Source organism: Sminthopsis crassicaudata, chromosome 1 (genome assembly GCF_048593235.1).
Source record: "Sminthopsis crassicaudata isolate SCR6 chromosome 1, ASM4859323v1, whole genome shotgun sequence".
Lineage (NCBI taxonomy): Eukaryota > Metazoa > Chordata > Mammalia > Dasyuromorphia > Dasyuridae > Sminthopsis > Sminthopsis crassicaudata.
Genome location: NC_133617.1, coordinates 543,711,734 through 543,730,124, shown reverse-complemented (window position 1 = coordinate 543,730,124; position 18,391 = coordinate 543,711,734). Strand labels below are relative to the sequence as shown.

At 31.5% G+C, this 18,391-nt stretch overlaps 1 protein-coding gene and 1 long non-coding RNA gene across 2 annotated transcripts in view; one reads left to right on the top strand and one right to left on the bottom strand.

Annotated features, from left to right (window-relative positions):
• Positions 1-18,391, bottom strand: part of LOC141550862 (fibrillin-2-like) — a 120,424-nt gene that overhangs the window by 56,849 nt on the left and 45,184 nt on the right. Inside the window, 4 exon segments of the mRNA XM_074281944.1 lie at positions 3,492-3,611; positions 4,005-4,133; positions 12,271-12,387; positions 14,853-14,978. Of these exon segments, the coding sequence (XP_074138045.1) occupies positions 3,492-3,611; positions 4,005-4,133; positions 12,271-12,387; positions 14,853-14,978 (492 nt within the window).
• Positions 2,969-18,391, top strand: part of LOC141550865 (uncharacterized) — a 49,975-nt gene continuing 34,552 nt past the window's right edge. Inside the window, exon 1 of the long non-coding RNA XR_012484691.1 lies at positions 2,969-2,995. This is a non-coding gene — a long non-coding RNA (uncharacterized LOC141550865). The remainder of the gene's footprint in view (positions 2,996-18,391) is intronic.

Sequence of the window (18,391 nt, the reverse complement as noted above, 5' to 3'; positions counted from 1 at the left end):
TGGCATTTGGAACCTGGAAGAACTAAATATGAAACTTGCCTCGAATATTTTGTAATCCTGGGCAAATCACTGTGCCTCATCTATAAAATGAGAATAATAGCACCTATCTCACAAAGCTGTTTTTTTGTTTAGATTAAATGAGTTTATATGAATTATTTTACAGACTTCAATGCTCTACATAAATGCTATTTTTACTTTAAAATATGGATTATACAAATTCTTCAAGTTACTCTTCTTGCTTCAAAATCAAAAATGTTTGCTAACATACAAAACATATGCATGCACACACACATACACCATAGGCCACACACAATGAGCCATAATGAATAGAAAACAGATTTCAAATTCAGGAAAATTTGTGTTCAAATTTAGCTTCTGATATATAGAGTATGATCTTGTTGTAGATTCTTTAATCTCTTAGTGCTCTTGAAAACTCTCAGATTCTAAATTGTAGGGAAATTCTTGACTTACACTGAAAGTGAGTTTTCTCCTGGGAAATCCAGTTCCAGTCTGTAACCCTATCATATGCATAAAGTAGGAGATCTATTTAAGTATATTTAAAGAGAAATGTCTAATCAATCTCAGTAAACAACCTACCTGAATAAAAATGTCAAAACAGATCCTATAACAGGACAAAACAAACTATAAAAAAACAAAATTTGGAGATACACAAAATAGGGAGCAAGGATTTACTTAGGACTTTGTATATGTAAAGTGTTAAAAATAAAGTACAAATATCTAATTTTATCCTCATAACCATCATTTTGAAGTGGGTGCTATTATTCCTATTTTAGAAGTGAAGGAAACTAAACCAGATGAGGAGACTTGCTAAATGTTGGAAATAAAAAAGCTTTTGGATATAATGAAAGGTGATTAAATAGATGATTTTCTAATTTAAAGATGAAGGAAAATAAGACATCACTGTTGGTTGTTATTGTTCATTCTCAAAGAGGGTCAAAATAACTTCATTATGTGGATTAAAGATACCTATGTCTGACTAATAAAATCAAAATAAGCTCAGAAGACTTTGTCATAATTCAAGCACAAATAATCCACAAGAACATCTGCATTTCTAAATTTGCACATCTCATGCTTCTTTTAAGCTAGTGCCATTCTGCTTCATTTCTAGAACACAGCATATTCTTTGATGAGGGCATGCCATTCTCGGCAGTCCTGTCTCAGTATCTCCCATGTCATGCAATTAATTCCAAAATTCTTCAGAGAAAACTAGAGTATGTCCTTGAATGCTTCTTTTGACCACTATGTCCTTGTCTTGTCGGAGTTCCTTCTAGTTTTTTTAAAGCAAATGTATATTTGGCACATGAGCAACATGGATAGCCCATTGGAGTAGCACTCTTTGTAGCAGAGTTTGAATGCTTGACAGTTTACATGGAGAAAAGATGACATTGTGTGGTATTTTATCTTGCCAGATGATCATAAGAATCTTCCTAAAACAATTCAAATGAAAGCAATTCAATTTCTTGGCATGGTGCCTGGATACTGTCCATGTTTCACAGGCATACAACAATAAGGTCACCAAAACAACTCTTTAGATCTTTAGTTTGGCAAGCAGTCTAATATTTCCTCTCTCCCACACTTTGCATCAGAGTCTCCCAAGCACTGAGCTAGTTCCAGCAATTTGTGTATTAATCTAATTATTTATGTGTATATCCTTGGAAAATATACTGATAATCTTAAGTGAAATCAAGCATAGCCTTCAGTATTACTCCATTTGCTGTAACCAGTGACTGGTGGAGCACCTGTGCTTCAAAAATTAGCAAAAGCAGCAGAGAACTGGTCCACGTTTTTGTTGTATCTCAGTTTCAGAGGCTATATTGCATGCAAAATCATCTAGAAATAATGTACCAACTGTCCCTTTTCAAATTAAATAATTCATGGCCAATGCAGTAGCTGATCTTGATGCCATTTTCATCCTCATTGAAGGCATGTAGGACAACATTGCTGAAAATATCATGTAGAAAAGCATAAGAGCAAGTACACACCCCTGCTTCACTACTTTGATGACTGAGAAAGTGGGTTTTTTGGTTGGCATACAAGCTTCTTGATTAGATTCGTTTTGAATGAAAATTCTAATGTCAGCTTTAGGATGTTCTTTTAATGATCAACATTTGATTTAATCAACATCAACAATGATTCAATAATCAACAAAGCTTGTTGATATTTTGTCTTCAAAAATCCATCTTCAAAACAATGTGTCTTCAGCTCTAGTTTAAGTATGTTAGCTTTTGTCAGCCTTATTTCACTTTGACCTACAATTTGGATGCAATATCCACTGAATTCTCTCACAAGAGAGAATTTGTCTTTCAGATATATTGGATTTTATATTGTCCATATGTGTGCACACATTCCATGTACCAACAGTGAGTGTAATTGTCTTTGAAAAAAGTTTTCATGCATTTTTGTGTGTTTTGACCACAGGAAGATCTAGATCCTGCCTGCCAAGGTATAAAGCAAACCTGGGTTGCTTAGGTATAGAAGACAAATTTTATGGCACCTTTTCTAGTTGCTTCCTCATTCCAGGAATCATGTAGTATTGTCCTTCAAAAAAGACAGGTCAGATGACCAGAAGGCTACCAGATATCACTGCTGCTTCAGTTCAGTGAGAAGATGATCCTATGGCCTGAGTCACCTGTGTGCATGATTGTGCTACAATTCACAGTGTATTCAAGTGTGTTGTTTTGTCATTTGCTTATCACATCATTATGAAATAGGTAAGAAGTGTAAAATGATATAGATGATGTCTCTTGATTTACACATAAGTATTTATTTGAGACATAGTTGTACAAATTGGCCTCACTCTCTTCCAGAGCCAAAGTCCAGTGACAAGGGAAATCAAGATGACTGGTGATGTCTCAGGATGCAGTGGATGAGCTTGGTATCTTTGATGTCTAACCAAGTTTAATACTCGACAGAGCCTCCTGCAGCTGCCTTCATGGTTATTGGAACAAATTATTCTCATGTCCATTCAGCCAGGGTAAGTTTTCACATGCTTGGAATAGATACCTCTTAACTCATTAAAGGATTTGAAACTCCTCAATTACCCTCAATTAGTTTTAACCTGTTAGCTGAAACAGGTTACTATGATATGGCCTCTGCACATTCTGCATCTTTTTGAAGATACAGGTTAAGAGTTGAGTGAATTAGATGGACACAAAAGATGGAAAGCAGTGCTGAAAAAGGGCTTGGCAACCCTTAGACCAGAGGTACTAATGTTCCCTGAACTCACCCTATAGCCCCCTTAAGGTAGTAATAAGAGATGGTTTGAACTTTGTGATCTTTATTCTAGTCAGACTATATACAAATTTCCCTGAAAGTTTAAGAGATTTTACTGGATGCAAGGATGATGCATGCCACCACTATTCTTTGAAGCTAAAAATTTCCATTGCTTTGATTTTTAGCCTATATCCTTTGTAGTGCATACCATTTAGTCTTAGAACTGATGAGAGAATCAGAAAAAAAGTTGGCCTTACCAATGGAATTTTCACTTTTTACTTCATAATCTGGAGGACAGATGCATCGAAATGATCCTTCCGGGTTCTGACAGGCACCGGGAGAACAAGAGCCCAGAAAGGTTACATATCCATTAGTATCTTGAGGGAGGAGAGAGGGAAAGAGGAACACAGGGAGAGAGAGAAAGAGAGAAAGAGGCAGAAAAAGATTTTTAAATATATTACAGATATTGCAAAAAGATACTAATAGATTTATAGCAAATTAGTCATTTAAGTTAAAAAAAACTCTTGGCATATAGATAGCAAATTTCATGCTTGATCTTAGGATTCTTTTATTAGCTTACTTTATCATTTCATGGAAAGAGGGTAGCTTCAATATTCTGTACTTTCAATTGTCAAATTATTGGTTTAAATAAAAATTCTACTAACATACACACACACACAGAGACACACACATATGTATATATTCTGAATCATTTTTTTAAAAGACATTTTCTTTATTTTAAGTGAAGGATTTTTCTAGTGAATACTTACTAATACAATTTTTTCCATCAGGAGTAAGTTCATATCCTTCATTACACAAACACTTGAAAGAATTGATTTCATTAAAGTATTGTCCATTTCTACACACCTGTCCAAAAAGTGAACTGCACTCATCTATATCTGTAAGAAAGCAGAATATAATAACTTTTATGAATAATTAACTCTTAGGGGCAAAAAACTTTTAGGGATAATTATTTAGACATTTGAAATATATGCCATAGTACATCTAACATATTCATTAAAATGAGTGCAACTTAAAATTTTACAGTTAGGAAAGCAAGTGTTGGTTTCCGGCATCAGAAGCTTAAGAAGGAATCCTTCATTCTCTAATAAATCTTATTTTTAGTGGGGGAAAGAGAGGTGTAAAATTTTAATTTGACACTCTAAAATGAAAATTTCACTACTCTATTTCCGATTGGATGTACAGTAAAACAAATTACTAACCTTTACTCTGGTAAGGAACTCTAGCTATATAAAAAACAATCAGTACCACATAGAATATTTTGGATTATATATGGAATTTATAGATTTGCTAAATTCACAATAGATCTGGAAAGACTATTAACATGTTCCGCTTTCCATCAAAGATGAGAGTGAGTGCCAGATCAGCAATTTTTTAAAAGTATATTGTTATTAGAAATGCACCCGATCATAATAAGGATATCAGAAATTATATAATTCATGGACCACCTGGTGATAGTTGAATAAATTACTCTTTAAGCATTTGTTAACATGTAATTTTTTTAAAAAGGTACAGAAAAAGGAATATAACAAGTAAAAGAACAACTAAGAATAGAGAGAAATAAAGGGAGAAGTAAGTCCTCCATTTACCTTATCCCAGGTTACATTTTCTAGCACAGTAGTGAGCAGAAGTTAGAGAATCAATAATAATCTCAATTTAATCTGAATATCACAAAAAGGAGCATATACTAAGACAAATGATGTAATGGTGACAAAGGGCTTACTCTGAAAATCTTTGGAAAGTACAAGAAAGCTGAAATACTCATTAATTTACATAAAAGTGTTTTTAAATTTATTTTTTATTATAAATGAAAACTTTTCAACATTTTTTTTTAATAATGATATAGCTTAGAGCCATTAACCACTACTAATACAATTGGTTTTGTGGGGGAGGGGCAAAAACAAAACAATTAAGGGACATACTAAATTTTAAAACATAATGGCAGCCTGTATTTCAAAATCAAACAGAAATGAATTAAAGGATTACAGATATAAAGCTGGAAGGTACTTAACAGATGAAGAAATTAAGGACTAGAGAGATTATAATGTAGAAACTGGGGCCCAGAGAGCTTAAAAATCACATTAACTAATAAGTTTCTGCGGCATAATTTGAACTCAGATCTTCTAATTCCACAACCAGAACTCTTTCTTTTCTATCAACAATTCTCAAAACATGATCTGGGGAATCCGAGTGATACCCAAGGCCCTCCAAGGAATTATTTTCATAAAAATACCAAAATGGACATGGAGAGATACTATAATGTGTTTTGCTTACTTATACATATTTGTTGCAAGTGTTTTGTATCTTTTTCTTTCAATTGGGATGATGGTAAGAAGAAAAGAGAATACTGTTATTTGAATACAAAATTAATTAGAAATATTGACCCAAAAATAAAAATATCAAAATGCTTTCATTTTCTAAGGTGGTTAATATGATGGATTAATCCATGCAAGTAAAAGCTCTTGGGGGAATAATCATTTCTAAAAATGAAAAAAAAATGGGCCCAAATGAGATCAAAAAATACTACTGCCCACTTCCACAGTAAAGCCAAGAAGCTGCTTGAGCTCTCCAGTTTACCTAAAAAACCATATGAAACCAAGCCTCTGAACAGAGTCTGAGAGAATAAAACCGCTCTCCAACTCAAGATAGAATGGAAAAACTTCAAGAAAGGTCAGTCTCACTGGGATGAAAAAGGTGTTTAAACCAGCTCATATAGACTGTGGGAAAGCTGGTGAAAGGGTCTTTATCACACACAGCAAATCATTAACTAAGACGCTCAGGACTAACTAAGTAGAAGAGAAAATCAATGGTGCAGCCCTCAGTACCAGCTTAGAAGGCAAACACTGGAAAACCAGGCTGTTTCCTGAACAGAGCAGGCAAAGCTACCCCCTGCAAACACAAGGTGCCCCTGTGCTCAAAGTCAAGGCTCAGAGCTGCACAGGAAACTTGGGACAACTTTACCATAGGAGCAGAGCTTCACCTTAAAAGTAAAAAAAAAAAAAAAAAAAAAAAAGGAGGAAATGCCAAAGGACAAGTAAAGAAAATGAGAAAGAAACAGAAAAGAATGTTGACCACAGAAAGCCACTATAGTGACTGGGCAGACCAAAACATCAACTTAGTTAAGAACTGTCCATAGAAGAAATCTTAAAGCATGATATGAATTGGTCTCAAACCCAAAGAGGCTTCTTGAAAGTGCTCATAAAAAAACTTTAAAAGGCAAATAAGAGAGGTAGAAGAAAAAATGAGAAAAGAAATGAGAGATATGCATGAGAGAGTCAAGATCTTTGAAAAGGAGAAAAATTAACTGAAGAAAACTCTTTAAAAACTATAACAGAGCAAATGAAAGCTAATGTCTCTGTAAGACAGCAAGAATAGTCAAACTAAAAGGAATTTTTAAAAATGGAAGAAAATATGAAATGCTAATTGGTAAAACAGCTGAACTGGAAAATGGATCCAGAAGAGATAGTTTAAAAATTATTGGCCTACCTGAAAGGCCATGACTAACAAAGAGCCTAGATAACATTCTTCAAGAGATCATTAAGGAAAACTGCCATAATATTCTAGAAACAGAGGGAAGAACACTCATTGAAAGAATCCATTGATCACAAAGAATATTATTGTGAAATTCCAAAACTACAATCTGAAGGAAAAAATACTGCAAGCTACCAGACCAAAGGCAATTCAAATGTCAAGAAACAACAATCAGGATTACCCAAGATTTGGCAGCTTCTCCAATAAAGGATTGACGGGCCTAGAATACCATATTCTTGAAGATAAAGAAATATAGGCTTACACCTAAGAATTAACTGTTCAGTAAGACTCAGCATCATCTTTCAGGGGAGACAATGGAGCTTCAGTGAAGTAAGAGATTTTTAATCATTTTTATTTAAAAAAAAAAACAAACCCAGAACTAAACAGAAATTTTAATCTACAAACACAGGACTCAAGAGAAAAGTAAAAAGGCAAATAGGGAGAAATATATATTATTTAAAGGTTAAATTGTTTATATCCCTAGATGGAAAAACAATATCTATAACTTTTGAGAACTGTCACTGGGGTAGACAAAGGGAAGCATTTGAGAGTGTGGTTGTGAAAGAACTCTGATGTGATGGCATTAAAGAAAAAGACATTAGAGGATGGAAAAAATATCTGCACTGGAAAAAGAGGAAAGGGGAGATATAATGGGACAATTAGTTCAAATAAAAAGGTGCAAATGATCTATTTCAACAGAGGAAAAAGGGAGAGGGGATCTGAGCAATGTCTGAAGCTTGATCTCATCAGTTGTGGCTCTAAGAGGGAATAACTTATATCATTCAGTTGGGTATAAAAATTTCTCTAACCCTATAAAAAGAGGATATAGAAGAAAAGGTAGGGGCAGGATTGAAGGGATGGCAGAAACACTAAGCAAAAAGGTAAGAGAAGGGGTAAGGGATGGTAAGAAGATAAGGTAGTAGGTGGGATGGGTAAAAAAAAAAAAAAAACAACACTAGGGACAGGGTGAAAAGAGAAAAAAATAGGATGAAGGGAAATACAGAGCTGATAATCATTACTGTGAAAGTAATGTGATGAACTCTCCCATGGAATTGAATTGAATAGCAGAATGGATTTTAAAAAACAATCTTACAATATATTGTTTACAAGAAACACATTTAACACAGAGATACATACAAAGTAAAAGTAAAAAGCAGGAAAATAATTTATTATGCTTCAACTGACGTAAAAAAAAAACAGGGGTGTCAATTCTGATCTCAGATAAAGCAAAAATAAAAATAGATCTTATTAAAAGAGATAAGGAAGGAAAGCACATCTTGACAAAATACCATAAACAACAAAATAATAAAGATACTAAATGAATGGGTCAAAAAGCAAATCACAAAAACAACCCATAATTTCATCCAAGAGAATAACAATAATGAGACATCATACCAAAACTTATGGGATGCAGCCAAAGTAGATCATAGGGGAGGTTTTATGTCTCTAAATAGCTACAGGAATAAAATAAAGAGTAGATCAATGGATTGGGCATGCAACTAAAAAAGCTAGAAAAAGAACAAATTAAAACCCCTAATTAAATACCAAATTAGAAATTCTAAAACTCAAAAGGCGAGATTAATAAAATTGGAACTAAGAAAATTATTGAATTTTATGAATATTATGAATTTTATTTTATATGGTTTTATGAAAAAAGCCCAACAAAATAGATAAAACTTTGGTTAATGTGATTAGAAAAGGTAAAGAAAAAAAAAACACCTGCATCAAAAATCAAAAAATAAATATACCACTAAAGACAAAGAAGTTAAGACAATAATTAGGAATTATTTTCTAACTGCATTGAAGCAAGTCTGAAAATCTAAGTGGATGAATATTTACAAAAATATAAATTAACCATATTGACAGAAGAAGAAATAAATTACTAATGTTCCCATTTTAGAAAAAGAAAATTGATTGAAAATTAATGAACTCCCTAAGAAAACATCTTCAAGGCCAGATGAATATATATAAACTATTTTGGGAAATAAATAATATTGACAGATTCTTTCTATGACACAAATATGGTACTGACACCATAAATTAGGAAGAGCCAAAACAGAGAAAGAAAATTACACTAATCTCACTAATGAATATTGATGCAAAATATTAAATAAAATATTAGCAAATAAGTTATAGCAATTTATCAGTAGAATAATACAGCATGATTAAGCGAGATTTGCACCAAGATTGCAGCACTGGTTCAATATCAGGAAAACTATTACCATAATTGGCCATTATCAATAACAAAACAAATAGAAATAATAAGATAATCTCAATAGATGCAGAAAAAGCTTATAACAAAATACAGCACCTATTCCTACTAAAAACACTAGAAAGTATAGGAATAAAGGGAACTTTCCTTAAAATAATATAATATAAATAATAATAAAATAAAATTATATTATATATATATATGTGTGTGTGTGAATATAAATATAAAATTAATGTAATAAAATAAAATAATAAGCAAGCATTATATGGAATGGACAGAAGCTGGATGTATTCCCAGTAATATCAGAGGTAAAAGAAGGATGTTCATTATTACCACTATTATTCAACATTGTACTAGAAATGTAGACTTTAGCAATAATAAAAGAAAAAAAATTAAAAGAATTAGATTAGGCAATAAGAAAATAAAACTGTCACTCTTTGGAGATGATATAATGAAATATACTTAAGAGTATCTTAGGAAATCATCAAGAAAACTACTAGAAACAATAGCGTTAGCAAAGTTTCAGGATATAAAATACACCCACACAAATCATCAGCATTTCTCTGTATTATTGGCAAATCACATTAGCTAGATATAGAAAGAGAAATTCCATTTAAAATTATTGTAGATACAATAAAATAGTTGGGGATCTACCTGCCTTTCAAGACAAATCCAAGAACTATATGAACACAATCACAAAACACTTCTCACACAAATAAAGTCAGATCTAAACAATTGGAAAAGTATCAGTTGCTCTTGGGTAAGTCCAAGGATATATAATAAAAATGACTGTTCTAAATAAATTGGTCTATTTTTTCAGTGCTATACCAATCAAACTGCCAAAAATTGTTTTATAGAAATAGAAAAAATAATAAAATTCATCTGGAAGAACAAAAGATAAAGAATAGAATTAATGAAAAAATATAAATGATAGTGGTTTAGTATGACCAAATATAAAATTATATTTCAAAGAAGCAGTCATCAAAATCATTTGGTATTGGCTAAGAAATAGTAGTAGTGAATCAGTGTAATAGATTAGATCCACATAACACAATAATCAAGGCCTGTAGAATTTAGTATTTGATAAACTCTCAAACTCTAGCTTCTAAAATAATTTGACAAAAATTGCTGGGGAAATTGGAAAATAATGTCAGAAACTTGGCATAGAACTACATCTCACACCCCATACCAAAATAAGGATCAAAATGGGTATGAGATTTGGGCATAAAGGATACCATAAACAAATTAGGAGAATAAGGGATAATTTATCTATCAGATCTTTGGAAAAGGGAGGTATTTATGACCAAAGAAGAACTAGAGAACATTATGAAAGGCAAAGTAGACAACTGTGATTACATTAAATTAAAAAGGTTTTGCACAAACAAAACCAACAAAAACAAGATTAAAAGGGAAGTTCAATACTGGGAAAAATCTTGACAGCCAATGTTTCTGATAAAGGTCTCATTTCCAAAATATATTAAAAACTATGTTAAATTTAAAAGGATATAAGTCATTCTTAAATTGATTATCTGGTCAAAATTTAGGGACAATTTTCAGATAATAAAATTAAAGTCATGCATAGTTATATGAAAAAATGCTCTAAATCTATAGATTAGAGAAATAGAAATTTCTCTAAGGTACCATCTCATACCTCTTGTATTGGCAAAGATGACAGGAAAAGATAATGATAAATGTTGGAGGGGATATGGGAAGACTGATACAGCAAAAATGGTACGCACATTGTTGGTGGAGTTGTGAAAGGATCTAATCATTCTGGAGAGTAATCTGGAACTATGCCCAAAGGGCTATCAAAGTGTGCATACTCTTTGAGCTAGCAGTGCCATTACTGGATCTGTAACCCAAGGAAATCACAAAGGACAGAAAAGGACCTAGATGTGCATAAATGTTTGTAGCAGCTCTGTTTGTGGTAGCAAAGAACTAGAAACTGAATAGAGGTCCATCAATCAGGGAATGGCTTAACAAATTGTGGTATATGAAGGTAATGGAATATTATTGTTCTGTAAAAAATGATGACAAGCTGGTTTTAGAAAGGCCTGAAAAGATATACATGAACTGATGCTGAGCAAAATAAAAACCAGGAATACATTGTACACAATAACAGTAAGAATGTGTTGGGTTCAACTATGAAAAACTTGTTCTTAGTAGTTCAGTGATCCAAAGCAATCCTAATAGTCTTTGAACAGTAATTGCCATCTACTTCCAGTAAAAGAACTAAGGAGACTGAATGTAATTCATCACATGGTATATTCACCTCATTTTCTGGGTTTTTTGTGTATCTCATGGTTTTTCAGTTTTTTTTCTGATTTTTCTTTCCAATATGATTCATAAAGCAATGTGTCTTAAAAATAAATCCACTAGACAAAAAATACTATTGCCTTATACTATGCTTGACATAAAGTGTTCACTGATTCAAGTATAGGGACCAAAGTTCTTCCCAACTGTACACAAAATTTCTTAAGTATTCAGTACTTTGAATTTTTTTGGATACTAATTTCCTTAAATAATTAGAAATAGTGAAAAAGTATTCTTTGACTCCAATTGTATAAAAGGATTGCAACTGTATGTAGAGGAATAAATGGATAGAGAATGAAAAAAGACATGAAAGAAGGAACTGAGTCCAAATTGCATCTCTGACCCTACCTGTGCAATCTTGAGCAAGTCACTTAATTTCCTTGGGCCTCAGTTTCCTCATCTGTAAAATGAGTAATCTGTAAAATCTGTAAAATGTATAAGACTCATTCTGAGGTTCCTTCCAAATCTAATTTTATGATCTTATGATCTACTGTTTTGACTGAATTGATTGTTGATAAAATAGTAATTTCGAAAGTTTATTTCATTTAATTTATTGCCTACTTGACAGAAGAGAGTGGTTCAATCATTTTGTTATCTATACCCTATAACAAAATTATCATTATAATTACTCTTCTCTTAATTATTCCCTATTTATCCTGTATATAGTTTGCTTTGTATACAACTTTTTGCATGTTGTCTCCCCCATTAAATTTAAATTTCTTGAAGGCATATACTGTTTTTGTCTTTATTTTGTTATCCCCAAAGTTTAGCATAGTGCCTAGCATACAGGAGCCTTTTATAAAGGTTTGTTGATTGGTTGTCATTGATCTAAACACAATAGTTATATAATATAAAAACTTTTATAATTTCATTTTTATCTTAATTTCATTTTTTGTTAAGTTTATCATTTGACAATTGAAAGAATTGGAAAGAGAAAATGTTTAGATTTCAGCACTTACCCAGATATTCATTATTATGAGTAAGTTCAAACCCTGGGTAGCAGAGACAGTTATGGGATCCAACTGTGTTTTTGCACATTCCATTTCCACACAGATGATCCTCAGATTCATCAATACCTAGAAAGAAACATTTATATGTCATATATATAATGTATGTATTATATATTTTTCTCCATATCAAATGTAGTATAAAAATTAACAAACTCAATTAATTTGCTTACTAAAACCTTGCAAGTGAATTTAATTGAAAAGTCAAGTTTGAATCACTGATTACTTTGAATAAGATAATTTTTTATTAATATAATTTTTTTTGCTACATGTAATAGTTATGTGTACTTTTAGCACTCCTGAGATACTAAGTGAAAGAAACCTATGTATTACTAGTATAAATTTAATAAACATATTAGAGGATAAATGGTTCTTCCAAAAACAACTTTTTTTTGATTAAGACATGACCATTAATCATTTTAAATATTCTCCAAAAAACCTTTTTTGCATTATTGTGTTTTAAGCAAGCCTCTGCTTAGGAGTGATTAATAGCATCTCACTGATCTCCAAGTCAAAATGGTCATATCATTTAAAAGGTAAAATTCAAAGAATAATTCTGTAAGTGAATAATCTTGATGGGTTTTTTTTCTAGTAAACATTTCCAAGAATCTAAGAAAGCACAAAATATAGCATTTTATGCTTCTAGTTTCCTTAGAATTATGATGAATGTAATCAAACACACTTAGCACTTTACTTACTTAAAAACTATACCAAAGATTAACTTCTCTATGTGTTCTTGCTTCTTTTCCCCTTATAACAACAACAGTAACAACAACACATTATTAAGCAAAACTGACTAATGGAGAAACCACAGATAGCATATGCAATATTCTGCACCCATATTCCCCCATCTCTCTCCCAATGTGATTTTTTTAAAGCATCTGTTCACTAGGATCAAATTGGTCATTGCATTAATTTGTTTAGTTGCCTTTTTGTGGTCGTTTCCATTTAAATTATTATAGTAATATGTCTGGTTCTAGTTCTGGTACCTTCAGCCACTCAGGTTTGTGATAGTGGATTCTGATTTTTTCCCTCACTTCACTTATCCACTCAGTTGACAGACTTCTCAGATCTCTGATCACCTCACTGCTGTTTTCTGTTCACAACTATATTTTTACAAAAGAATTCACTGACTTTTTGTCAATTAGTATTCCAATGGCCTTGAGGGTTTCCCTGTTTCAAATATCTCACTTCAGTCTATCCTATACACTGCTGTCAGTGCTTTTCCTCAAGACCATAAAACTTTCCAATGGCTTCCTATTGCCTTTAGGATAAAATGCCAATTTGTTCTAATAGCCATGAAGGTAGCAGAAGCAGAAGTTATAGACCACCATAAGTTTCATCAAGTATTGAATATTACAAGACCATCCACTTGTCTTGACTTTTGTCTTGCCATTAAACTTTGATGGCTTGGGAAAAATGGGACCAAGGACTTTAAACAATTCTGCCTCATTTACATCCAATTCAAGCATAAGTTCATTATCCCATGATATCATTGGCACCCTTTGAAAATTAATGAACAACAACAAAGATTTTAAAATGTAAACTGCACCAAAACTTTCTGCACAATTTGGCTCCAAATTTCTGTGGCTCTCTCTCCTTTCTGGGCATTTTCTATGCTGTCTCCTCTTTTCTGCTTTTACCTACTGAATTCTGCCTTCCCAATTAGTCTTATCTTTATTGAAAATATTCTCTAGCCCGTCTTAATTGTAATGCCTTGCCTCTGTAAATTATTTCTTATTTACCCTGTATATATTTTGGTTTGTATATATTTGTTTGCATATTACCTTCCTCATTAGATTATTTACTCCTTGAGAAAAGGGATTGTTTTTACCTCTTTTGTATCACCAGCACTAGCACATAGTTGCTTAATATTTATTGGTTAATTAATTTCATCTAGATTTCTGTCACGAGGCAGCATGTTAAAGCTGAAAAAATTATGTTCATAGTAAATTTGTTATGCAGCATTAGTTTTTTAAACAGTATACATATATTTTTCAATTACTTTATTGAAAAAAAATAGAAACATTTTGATATTTTTCTCAAGATATAATACTAATTGAGGAATAAAAAGATTCTTTATATCCCTACCCTAATTTCTGATCCTAGTCCAAGTAGCATGAAGTAATGCTGATAATAGTGTCTTAGTAAATGATTGAAAAACTGTTAAGTGCCTGTTATGTACAAGGCACTAAGCTAAATGCTGGAAATATAAATTCAAGTAAGCAAAATAGATCCTGGCCTTGAGGCTCCATTAATAATTGAAAAAACAATACATATATAGTAGTGATCAGAGAGGAGTTTGTAAACCCTAAAGCACTATGTAAATGTAAACCAAATTGCCCATAATTTCATTTGAAATTATATTTCTTTTTTTAGATAATTACTTTTAATAGCTTGGTGAAAAGTTTACAATTTTAAAGAAGTTAACTCGGCCATGAGGCACATGATAAGCTCTCATGATGCATAATTAAATACAAAAATTTCTCTATTTTTAATTATTTTTAAGACTTAAGATTGAAATTATTTCTTACCCATGCACATGGTCTGGTCTTGTGCTGTTTTAAAACCACCATGACAGACGCATTGATAACTTCCTTGCAAATCCACACATAAGCCATGACTACAAACATTTGGCATTTCCAAACATTCATTACGATCTAAAACAAAAATGTAAAATATATGAAATACATAGTACTTATCTGTTGTGATTCCTCTATAATAATATCCTATATTATATGTTCATGTTCTATAATTCTTTAGCCATCTCCAATTCTATGGGTACCTGCTTGTTTTAAGCTACTTACTAACACAAAAATTCTGGTATATATAAGAGAGAGCTCTTTCTCTGGGTCAAAATTGACTGTTTCTATCTTTTATTAGGTATGAGGGAAATTCTCAGAGTTGTGATTTGAAGAGCTCTTTTAGATTTGGAGGCATATTTGTTAATAGCTTACAATTTAAAATAGATTTTATTGTTATTTTTATCACTTACATTTCCTTTGTGTCCCTACCCCATATCCTTCCAAAAAATCATATCTTATGTCAAAGAATTTTTATGAATAAAAATAAAAATATCATCAAAACTAGTCAACACATTTTTAAAAGCTGATATAATATGCAGTCATCTACACCTAAATAAATATTCTCACCTTTATAAGAAGTAAAAGTATCTTCTTAATATTTCTTATTTGAGGCCAATTTGTTTTATTCTAATTTCACAATTCAGTTTCCATTGTTTTTTAATTTATATTGTAATTATTATGAATATATCACTGCTACAATTCATGTAAGTCTTTTCATACTTCATTCTATCATGTTCATTGTTTCTTATAGAAAAATATTTCGTTACATTTACATACCATAAATTTTATGGACACCCAGTAATCACTGGGTTGTCTATTTTAGTTATTTAGTACTTTGCTACTACATAAAGTGATGCTATAATTTTTTTTTCCAGAAGGAGCCTTTATTTATGAATGATCACCTTGAAATATATGGCTAATAATAGCAACTCTGCATCAAAGAGTATAGACAAAGCAAAATAAAATATAATTTCAAACTGTTTTCTAGAATTATCAAAGCACTTGACAGCTCTACCAACAAAACATGAGTTTGCCCCCTCTTTCCAAAGCCCTTCCAACTTCCACCTATTCTATCTTTTGTCATCTTTGGGAATTTGCTAAATATGAGAGAAAACTATTTTTCCTGAGTTTTTGAGGGGGATCTTATTTTTTTCACAACTTGACTTTTATGGAAGTGTTTTGCATGGCCACATGTGTGTAAACAATATTCAATTACTTGCCTTCTAAATGATAGAGCAGGGCAGAGGGAGGAAGGAAGAGAATCTGGAACTTGTTTCAAAAACAAATGTCTTTTCATGTAAGGAAAAATACTAAATTTAACAATAAAAATATTTACATGGAGAATTTTGTCACATGTTTGTCAACAATTTTAACATTTTTTAAAGAATTCCTCATTTATACTAAAACAATTACTTTAAAATAATTTATCAAGTTCTGTGATATGTCCTTTGGCCAGTACACATTCAACCCAATTTCTATTATCTACTATATGTATAATTTGGAGTCTTGATTTTTCTAACAATGAAAATGTTTGAAAGCTACTACTTAAGTCTTTTTTTAATACTGGTATATATGAAATACATACATACATATATGTGTGTGTGTGTGTGTGTACATATGCATGTAGGGATAGGGCAAACTTGTGGTTGTTCAATATAGAAAACTCAATCAGTACAGATTAGCATTTTTTTTGAAATTCAGTCATAGAAAGTTGCTGTTAAATCACAAACATTTATTAAATGTCTATTATATGCCAGTCACTATGCTAAAGTGCTGGAGATAAAAAGAAAGATAAAAAGTCTCCAAGGATCTTATAATCTAATAGTGAAAGACAAAATATAAACAATTATGTAAACCAGGACACATTGGACATAAACTCAGAAGGCACTAACTTTAAAAAAGACTGGAAAAAGCTTCTTTCAGGAGGTAAGCTTTTTTAGTCAAACTAGAGAATTCAGAAGGCAAAATTTAGAGGGAAAAATTGCAAGCATGGAAAACATTCAGTGAAATGCCTGAAATTTGAGAGGTGGAGTGTTTTATGCAAAGAATAGCAACAAAACTAATATCACTGATCATAAGAGTTTTATTCAAAAAAACAATAGGTTTGTTTTTGTAGTTATCCTGCTTGTCATTTTTATAGAATAGTATTTCATTATAGTCTCATACTATAAGTTGTTCAGCCATCCCCCAATTTGATGGGCATCCCTTTAGGTTTCAATTCTTAACTACAATAAAAAGAGTTGTTATAATTTTGTGCAAATAATTCCCTTTCCTTTTATTTCTTTGGGATAGAGACCTAGAAGTGGTATTTCTGGATCAAAGGGTATGCAGAGTTTTATTGTCCTTTGGGCATACTTTCAAATCACTCTTCAGAATTATTGGATCAGTTCACAACTTAACCATCAGGGTATTGGTGTCCCAGTTTTCCCTTTGTTACATTAGCCAACCTGCTATGTGTAAGGCTGATGCCTCTGAGTTGTTTTAATTTTTTTTCATTTTCTATACAGTTATTTAGAGCATTTTCCCTATGACAATAGACATCTTTGATTTTAGACAAGTAAACTGAGCAAGATATAAACAAACTCCTTAAGAAAAAATAACTAGGACCAGATGGATTTACAAGTGAATTCTACCAAATATGTGAATAGCAATTAATTCCAATACTATATAAATTATTTGGAAGTGAAAGAAGAGTTCTGTGAATTTTTTCTATTCAACAAATATGGTTTTGCTATCTAAACCAGTGAGAGCAAAAACAGAGAAAGGAAATTATAGATTTATTTCCCTTGCAAAGGTGTTATACCAATATATCTCAAATTATACGCTGCATCCAAGCTGTATTTCACTAGGAATGCAGGAACAGTTTAGTGTTAAGGAAACAATCAGAATAATTGATTAGTAAGAGAAAGCAGAAAATTATATAGTTATATCTAAAGATACTAAAAAATTTTGACAAAATACACCATTCCTATTAAAACACTAGAAAAAATAAATGAACCTTTTCTTTGAATGATAATAAAATAAAAATTAAACAGTATCTGTAAAGGGTAAAAACCAGAAGCCTTCTCAATAAGATTAGATGTGAAGCAAGGATATACATTATCACTACCATTATTTAATATTACATCAGATATGCTAGCTGTAACAATGAGCCAAGAAAAAGAAATCAAACAAAACTTATAGGAAGAAATAGAAAAATTATTTTTACAAATATATAAAAAATGTAAAAAAGTATTTGTATAAAATACTTGGGAGTTAATTTGTCAAGATAAACTCAGCAATTATGCATACAAAATTACAACAAAAACTACACAAATAAAGACAAATCTAAACAACTGGAGAAATATTAATTGCTCCCATATTGAAAGACTGCACCTTTTATAATTAAACTGACAATTCCACTTAAATTTACCTACTCAGTTTTACATCAATTAAATTATCAAATAATTATTTTGTAGTGCTAGAAAACATTATAACTTTCATCTATT